Source organism: Colobus angolensis, unplaced genomic scaffold (genome assembly GCF_000951035.1).
Source record: "Colobus angolensis palliatus isolate OR3802 unplaced genomic scaffold, Cang.pa_1.0 Scaffold61, whole genome shotgun sequence".
Classification (NCBI taxonomy): Eukaryota; Metazoa; Chordata; class Mammalia; order Primates; family Cercopithecidae; genus Colobus; species Colobus angolensis.
Window position 1 is genome coordinate 8,153,024 of NW_012119710.1, and position 9,463 is coordinate 8,162,486.

The 9,463-nt window shown below is 38.8% G+C and overlaps 1 protein-coding gene across 2 annotated transcripts in view; it reads right to left on the minus strand.

Moving 5' to 3' along the window:
* Positions 1 to 457: 457 nt before the first annotated feature.
* GIF (gastric intrinsic factor (vitamin B synthesis)) overlaps positions 458 to 9,463 on the minus strand; it is a 16,603-nt gene continuing 7,597 nt past the window's right edge. For both annotated transcript variants that reach the window (XM_011963507.1, XM_011963508.1), the window contains exons 6-9: positions 7,935 to 8,112; positions 6,575 to 6,776; positions 2,574 to 2,692; positions 458 to 719 (exon numbers count right to left, since the gene is read on the minus strand). In XM_011963507.1, the coding sequence (XP_011818897.1) occupies positions 658 to 719; positions 2,574 to 2,692; positions 6,575 to 6,776; positions 7,935 to 8,112 (561 nt within the window). In that variant the 3' untranslated portion in view covers positions 458 to 657. The remainder of the gene's footprint in view (positions 720 to 2,573; positions 2,693 to 6,574; positions 6,777 to 7,934; positions 8,113 to 9,463) is intronic.

Below are 9,463 nucleotides of genomic sequence, written 5' to 3' on the forward strand. Positions count from 1 at the left end.
TATATAATATATTAAATTATGTATAATATATTGAATATAAGTTAATTTACACATTACATATGTAAATGATCTAAGTATATATTTTACATATGAATTTAACCAAAAAAATTGGAAATGGAAGGAAAGAGTTAAGACATAAAATCATTTACCAAGTTTTTGAGCCACCCGGGAGTTTTATATGTTGATGGAGTTTTATATGTTGATGGAGTTTTATATGTTGAAATGTTTGGCCATTTCACGTACACATGTATGTACATACGTGGGCGTGTTTACGTTAGGCAATTTGAAAAGGAGTACTTGGTATAATATGAAAATATGACATTAAGAAATATACCATTTGTAGAAATAGGGAGTGTGCTATTCAATTAATCTAGAAATCAGAATGATATCCAAAAATATCAGCTACTCTCCCTTTTCCTGTCACCTTAGGTTTAAACGATGATTGGCAGGCATTGTGTTGAGAAGCTGAAAATTTTATTTTCATGAGTCATAGATGTTGAGACTCCAGTGAACTTTGCATTTTTATTCTACATTGTGGTTTTCCAGGAATATGGTAGCATCACAGGCATTCACTTTTTTGCATAGATTTAAAATGAACTGGAAAAAATTTCACCCATCCTTTGAAGATGTTTGATAGAAGCTGAACCCACCTCTTCCTTAGTACTGCGTGAAATTGGCTGTGATGTGCTCGTGGTTGAAGGGTATGTAGTCAGCAACCCCTGGAAATAAGCATAGAATAACATGAGGTGACTGTGGTGCATGTAACCATCTCCATCCCCCAAGGGATGCAGTGAGCTAGATGCAGTGAACCCACTAAATTTTTTAAAGGAGTAAAATCATCCTAGAGAGAAATAGGCAGTTTGATTATGGAGAGAACATGAAATTGAGATTTAGGGTGTTCTTGTTTCCAGTCTCTGGTCATCATTTCACGGAGTAAGTCTTTGGGTATACCCTTTAAGATGCACGAGCCTCTTTTTCCTCACATACAAGATTTTGTTAATAATATTTACTCTGAAGAGTTATTTTCAGAATTAGAATAATGACTGCTGGGTGCCTAAGACAGTACCTGACACTGAATAATTGTGCAATAAATGGTGGTTATTGCTAAAATGGCTTATTTAGGCCAAAATTAGGGCATTCAAGGGAGAACCTCAGGTTCATTTTTGAAGTTTTTGTAAGACATAAGAAAGAGCAGTGGGCTGAGAATTTTTGTCTTTCAGGACAGGAAAGATAGACGATGGCAATATCTGTTACCTTTCAGGTAGCTGGGCAACAGAAAGAATGACAATTTCAGGCCCACATCTTTTTTTTCTCAGAGGACTTTACCATTCTTTCTCCCAGGGAAGAAAAGTAATTGGTAGACATGAGAATATGCCTGATTTAAGTTCCTGGGGCAATTACTTTCTTTTTTTAAAAAAAAATTTTGGGTATTTAAAAATTTTTTAATTTTTGTGGGTACATAATAGGTGTGTATATTTATGGGGTATATGGGATATTTTGATCCAGACATTTCTTGAGATGAAGGTGATGGGAAAACTAATAATAATGATGATTAATATTTTTGAATACATGCCATGCAAAACACTGTACTTAATCATTCTAAGTATATCATTTCCAATCCTCACAATAACCCAAGAAATGATTAGTGCAATTTCCATTTTAAAGCTGTGCAAACTGGCTCACAGATTTATTACTAATGTACTGCAGCTATTAAATAAGAGAAGGAGCTTCTAACCAAGTCCTCTGTGACTCCGAGTCCGATCTTTATTATGTGCTTTGCTGCAATTCCACAAATTCTGGCTGGCAAGATTTGTTAAATACATGACAGACTCTAAGAAGAACACCTCCCCCACTGTAATGTTGGATAACGAAGCATCTTTACCAACCTATGACCTTGGCTCTGCTGCGACTGTGTTTGGCTTTATATGTCTCTGCATAGTGACAGTTAACATCAGGTTAACTAGGTAACATCATGCTTAGACAAAAACCATACACCAGTGCCCTTTAAATTGGAGAATATTTCAATATGTGTGCAAAAGCTTTTACCAATGTTAAGGTTTGGCTGAAGTCTGAGTTTTATTCTTCCCGCTTTCTCCTAATTTTTTCAGGGGAAACATGTACCAACATCCACACGCAGGCATTCCTCTCTTTGGAGATTTTTGTAAAAAAGAAGGTGAAGCATGAATTTTGAGTGAAAGTATTGTGCAAAGCACATTTGTACAATAGAGTTACAAAGAGTTTGGAAACCTGGGTTTGATTCTCCTCTTTTACATTCTAGATGCATGCCTTGTACAAGACCCTTTAATGTCTCTTAAGACTTACTTTCCTTCTCTGTAAAAGGTATTACCACTGCCTACAGAATTAATCTCTTTCTCTAATGATTATATATATATGTAAAATAGATATTTGTATACATATAAGCAATCACTGTCTGTGAAATTATTGTGTATACACATATGATCTCATAATTATCAATTGATTAAATGAATGAATGAATAAATTAAATGAAAAATAATTAAGGAATGTAGCCTTCAAACTACGGAAGATAACACCTATGCCTTTTCTTCCCTCACCTTCATTCAAAGGTGTTATGCCACTAAGGAACTGCCAGTATGTCTTGTGATTAACATTTTCAGCGATATTGTTGATAGAAGAGACAACAAGGCCCCAAGATGTCATAGTGGTTTCAAATCTAAAAAAAAAAATTGTCTATGATTAACATGTCACTTTAGGTCAGGGAATTAGGGGTAAGATGAAGGGATGGAGACATTCAATTAATTAATTAGTTAATTAAGTTTTTAGAGACAAGGTATCACTTTGTTACCCAGGCTAGTGGTAAGATCCTAGCTCATGGCAGCTTCGAAATCCTGGGCTCAAGCAATCATCCCGCCAGGATAGAGACACTTTAAATACTTCAGATAAATGCTTCAGACATTTTAAATGATACTCTCTTTTGAGCACGATTTTATCTGATAAAGTATTCAGATTATATCAAATGAGAAAATGCTTTAACCAGTTTACTATTGATGGGCATTTAGGTTGATTCCATTTCTTTGCTATTGTGAATCGTGCTGCAATGAACATGGATGGAGGCCATTTATCCTTAGCAAACTAACACAGGAACAGAAAACCAAATACTGCATGTTCTTACTTATAAGTGGGAGCAAAATGATGAGAACACGTGAATACACAGAGGTGAACAACACATACTGGGGCCTATCAGAGGGTACAGGTTGGGAGGAGGGAGAGGATCAGGAGAAATAACTAATGGGTAGTAGAATTAATACCTGGGTGGTAAAATAATCTGTACAACAAACCCCCATGACACAGTTTACCTATGTAGCAAACCTGCAAATGTGCCCAAAACTTAAAATAAAAGTTAAGTAAAAACAAAAGAAAATGGGCCAGGTGCGGTGGCTCATGCCTGTAATCCCAGCACTTTGAGAGACTGAGGAGGGCAGATTGCTTGAGCCTGGAAGTTCAAGACCAGCCTTGGCAATATGGTGAAACCCCATCTCTAACAAAAATACAAAAATTAGCCAGTGTCATAACCTGATCTCAAAATAAATAAATAAATAAATAAATAAATAAATAAATAAATTTTAAAAAAGCAAACATGCAAATGACTAATGAATATGAAATCACTTAGAATAAAATGAAATGAAAAATGAATGGATTTTGAAAACACCTATTAATAATCAAATTTTAAAAATGCAAATTTTAAAATTTACCCAAATGAGTAAATAATTATATGAGTCATGGAATGAATATCCAAGATTAAATATTTGGAAGCCATGAAAATATTTGTCAATAATTTTCGGTAACACAGGAAACTACTTATATAATAATGTTAAGTAAACATATGAGATACAAATTTTACATGAAATATCTTTCTGTCCCATGTATATGATGGATCACATCTATTTGTAATATGCATGGAAAAAAACACCTACAAAAGTTATAAGAAATATTCGCAGCTGTGATATTGTGTGTGGACTGTAGATGATTTTTCTTTTTTATGCTTTTTCCCTCAAAATTTCTGCTATATGTATTTATTACATTTATAATCAGAAAAAGAAAAATTAGGCAAAATTAAAGCTAAGCTCAGAGAAGTAAAGTACAGTATATTCAGAGGGTTTTAAAATTAAATATTTTTGGGCCAGACACAGTGGCTCATGCCAGTAATCCCAGCACTTTGGGAGGCTGAGGTGGGTAGATCACCTGAGGTCAGGAGTTCAAGACCAGCCTGGCCAACATGCTGAAACCCTATCTCTACTAAAAATACAAAAATTAGCAGAGCGTGGTGGCGGGTGCCTATAATCCCAGCTACTCAGGAGGCTGAGGCAGGAGAATCACTTGAACCCAGGGGGCGAAGGTTGCAGTGAGCCGAGATTGCGCCATTGCACTCCAGCCTGGGTGACAAGAGCAAAACTCCCCTCAAAAAAAAAAAAAAAATAGTTTTGTAGTGGAATTTTTATCCTGACCTGTCTATGGAAGTTAGGGAAGTTATGGAGTTGTGCAGTAAGCAGCAGACACAATGTGCTCAACAGAACCAGGTGGAATAGACCCCCCACGTGATATCACTCAGTTGTCAATTCCTTAGCCTTTGTCAGTATTCCTTCTTGATATCTTCCTGAAGAATTTGGATCATCTTTTCTTTGAAAATATCTGCTTTTTTCCTTTCCATGACTTGGCATTTTTCTCCTCTCCTCCTATAGCTTAGACTTCTCCATGTTTATTTACTGCTTCCTCTTTTTGCAAACCATAAATATTCCCTAAAACTTAATTTTCTTATTTTTATTAATTTTTAATTTTTAATTAATTTTGTGATTTATTTCTGTGATTTATTTCTGTATTTTCCCCTACCCTGACAGGGGCATGGAAAGAACATGAGCATCAGATTCGGTCCAACCTGGGTTCCACTCTCAACTCTATTAGTTACGTGTTATGTGATCTTAGGAATATTGCTAACTTCTTTGGGCCTAAGGGTTCTATCTGTAAAATGAGAATAACTAAATATGTCTTATGGTTTTGCTGGGTGCATGTATCTGCTACCTACTACATGGATTCTTGACTTTGGTCATCACCTCTAAGAAATGACTGTCCAATTTTTTTTCCCTGTCCTGACCTTTTTTCCTAGTACTTCCTCTATACCTCCAAAGCCTTTCTTTCTCCTTCCTTCCTTCTTTCCTTCCTTCCTTCCTTTCTTCCTTTTTTTCCCCTTCCTTCCTTCTTTCCTTCCTTTCTTCCTTCTTTCCTTCCTTTCTTTTTTTGTTTTTTTTTCAGACAGAGTCTCACTCTATCTCTCAGGCTGGAGTGCAGTGGCACGATCTCGGCTCACTGCAACCTCCACCTACCAGTCTCAAGCAGTTTTCCCGTCTCAGCCTCCTGGGTAGCTGGGACCACAGGCACACACTACCATGCCTGGCTAATTTTTGTATTTTTAGTAGAGACAGGGTTTCACCATGTTGGCCAGGCTGGTCTTGAACTCCTAACCTCAAGTGATCCACCCGCCTCAGCCTCTCAAAGTGCTGTAATTACAGGTGTGAGCCACTGTGCCTGGACTATACCTCCAAAAGCCTTCTAATGTTCCTATTTCAAATGCCCACCATTAAACATATCTAAGAAATTTAATCCCTTTCTTTGAAAGATATTCTTTCTTCTTCACCCTTTAATCAATAGTTTTGAAGCTTCTTTCTCTTGACCTCTATGTCCCATCACTCACAGAGCCTTGGTGTGGGTCTATGTATCCTAGAGGAAGTCATCGTCACTTCACAGCTCCATTATTGGAGTCATGTCCTATGTTTTAGCCTTGTCTCCTCTTCTCACAACCTAAGCAACATTTTACAAAGTGGATTTTCTTACTCAAAAACTTGCTAAACAAAGTCCCATCTCCTGAACCTGATATTTCAAGACTTTTACACTGTCACCCAACCTGGTGTGTCTACCTGGCCTATTCATTGGCCCCAAATTCCTTGCTCAGTCTTATCGCAAATGCTTTGTTTGGCCTCCCCTCCCCTCCTCTCCCCTCCCCTCCCCTTCTCTTCCTTTCCTTTCCTTTCCTTTCCTTTTTTCTTGTCAGACAGAGTTTTGCTCTTTTTGCCCAGGCTGGAGTGCAATGGCGTGATCTTGGCTCACCGCAACCTCCGCCTCCCGGGTTCAAGCTATTCTCCTGCCTCAGCTTCCCGAGTAGCTGGGATTACAGGCATGCACCACTGAGCCCAGCCTGTTCTGGCCATTTCTTTTCCTGAACTTACCTCTTCCCACATCTTCCTAAATAGTACCTATTCTTTGTGGTTCAAAGCTACAAAGTCTCTTTTGCCTGTTTTACTCTGCAACGGACTTTCGAATCTCCTCTGAATTTTTGTTTTTAAAACTTCATCATACATTGACTTGTATGATTTAAGTTTTCATGAGAGCCTTACCTATTTATTAGATTGTAAGCTGCTCAAGGGGCTATTAAATAAAAATCTGTTATCAAAAGGAAAAAAAATTAAGAAAACAGAGGATGGAGAATAAATGGGAATTCAGATCAGGCCTGGAGAGAATGATGAATGACACTTGTAACACTCACTTGAACATAGGATCTTTGCACTGTGCTTCTTCTAGGACAACAAGCAACACTGACCCACTTTTCACACTCACGTTGATGGTCTTGTTGAAGAGCAGCTCAACCCCCCTCAGCTGGTTATTTATGGTGTATATGACAGTGATGTTAGATGCGGAGGTGGGGCCAGGGTCAGGTTGGCTGGGTAGAGTTGGTTGTACCTCATCATCTGTGAAGGGCAAAGAGGCCACATTTGTCAAAGGTTATGGGGTTTGTGTTATAGTTTTAAAATCTCTGTTATTGGCAACTCATCCCAGAAGACATTTCAAGAAAGTAGTGAGTTTCATACCATTTAACAAAGTAGTTGGACCACTAGCATAGAGTTCCGGCAAAAACTCCATGGCCACATTGCTAAGGTTGGGACATCACTGGGAAGCAGCCTAAGGGGTTGAGTGAGTGTGGTAGTGTTTGGTATGATTGGAATCAGCTTGCTTGATTTTGTCTCCACGTTCGGCATTGAGATAGACAAGAAACTTATTAATCTCTTCTTGTCTTAGGAAGTTCATGCAATGCAAGAGGAATGATGCTTTATGTTAGCATTTTATTAAAAAAAAAAAAAGAGTTCAAGGAATCCACACCAAACACTAGTAATCTCTGGAGTGGTAAGACCTCTACTTTCTAAATGCATATTTCTGTAATGTTTGAATTTTAAGTGTCTTTCAATTGTATGCATAATCAGATAAAATAAAGATATTTTTAATTAAAAGGTGGCATGCTAGGTTTCCGAAACTCCATCTCATTGGTGTGTTGCATGCATCAAGCTTTCATATTTAGATCTTTAAGGCTCGACGTAAATATGAATTCTGTTCTTCTCCGAAGCCGCCCAAACAAAATCAATAACTGGTCATGATTTCTCTTGTTTGCATTTGCACTGCATGGGGCTTTAACTTCTATTTCATACTTACTTGGTTGTCACAAATATTGTAGTTTTTGTTTACACATCTGTCTTCTGACTTTGCGAAAGGCAGATATGATAAGATATGCATAGCATTTGATGGTACATGTGTCAAAGGAATAAATGAAGCTATATGTTATTTGATATTTGGGACCATGGAGCTTCCCCTACCTCTAGTATCCCACAAAATGCTTTGCACATAGTAGGAGCTGCATAAATATATGCCGAATGAAGTAGATATGGGGCAGAGTTCTGAGTGCAAGGAGGTATGTCTGTGTGCTAGCACACACTCTTAAGGACTGGGAGTCAGATGTGCTCTGTCCACATGGGAATAATGGATGTTACAAGCCTATATGCCACTTAACATTGATCCACATGTCATTTCTGGCATAAGTTGCTGCTTTATGGCATAAGAAGGGGTGGATGTCTTACCAGGGCTACAAGTGACCTGGGGCACATCTAGGTATGTCTTTCCTTTCAGGGAAGGGAGGATTTGAGCAATGGACATGGGGTTGTGGAATTTCCCCTGCTTAATCTCGTCGAGTATCATATCCATTGTCTTACTGCAGTTCCATTCCTTTTTAGGTGGCTGAGGTGTTACAGAGAGAGCCTGGGAAGGAAGAGAGAAAGAGAGAGAGAGAGGAATTAGGCATAGCTGAGAGTTGGCTCTTACATGTCTTAATAGATAAACTTGATCACTAATGATTGTGATCACGTAGTCACCCAGAATGCAAAGGCAGTGCTATGTAAGGTTTGGAACACATTTGTCTTCAATGCTATGTCCCCACCACTTAGCACAGTGTCTGTCAGACAGCAGACACAGAACTGTTCAATGATCAGATCCAGGGAACACTATTAGACAGTCATATTTACGAACGATTCTTGAACGTAGAGTGAGGGTGAGAGCTGGGCTCCAGAGGGAGCTTTAGTCTAGGACAAGCTGGGCTCCAGAGGGATCTTTAGTCTAGGACAATCTAGCCACATAAATGGAGTAGACCCCTTGTTTTATGTTGTCATGCACCCTCTTTGGTGGACTTTTCCCTCACTTTGTGCTTGTGTCAGGACTGTCAGAGGCTCCACAACCCTGGCCCAGGACAGACTCATGACAAGGGCTGGGCTGACGGTGGTGCCCCATCCCCTTGATGACAGTGATTGGTGGACACATGTACTAATCAGAGTCATTCCCTGACATACAGACATTGGGAGACCGAATGATTTTTTTTTTTCCCTCTGCTAAGATTATTCAACTGGAACCATGCAAGTAAACAGTAAGCTGCTAGTGACCATCTTTCTCAGCCACTTTGAAGAAGCCCTGAAGCAGGAAAGAATGAGGAAAATCAGGGCTGGACGATGAAAAAAGAGTGGCCCCTAATATCATGATTTCAGCCCTTTATTCTGGTTATTCCTGAAACCACCTAATTCAGCCCTAGACTTCCCAGTATATGTGAATAGTAAATCCTCATTTTTTTTTTCTTGAGCTAAAAGGATTTGGGTTTCTGCTACTTGCAAAATGAGTCTTGAGTAATATACCAAGCCATTCAGCCATTTGCCTATTTTGCTGCATTATCTATCGCATGAATAAAATAGAAATAATAACTTCTGTCTATTGTTGGGGGAGTCATTTGAGGTTCCAAGGGGCTAATGTATAAAAGGATTTCTTGATGTGTGATGTGGAAGCTGTAATTCCCACCTCCCTTCCCTTTGCATTGCTGATTATGGCCACCAGAGCATGTTAATAGGCTGAGATTGTTGATGACTGGTTCACCTGAAGCTTGGAATAGGAAATGGGAGAAGAGAGAGAGGAGTGGCTGTCTCAGCTAGGGTCAGCATGCACAACTGGGCAGTTGTGATAGGGACGACCATCACTGTGTACCTCAGCATCCATGAACTATGGCTCTGGACAGAGGCCACTTTACAAGGCAGTTGGTTTAAGGACCATCAGGTGGGTGCAACAATATCTT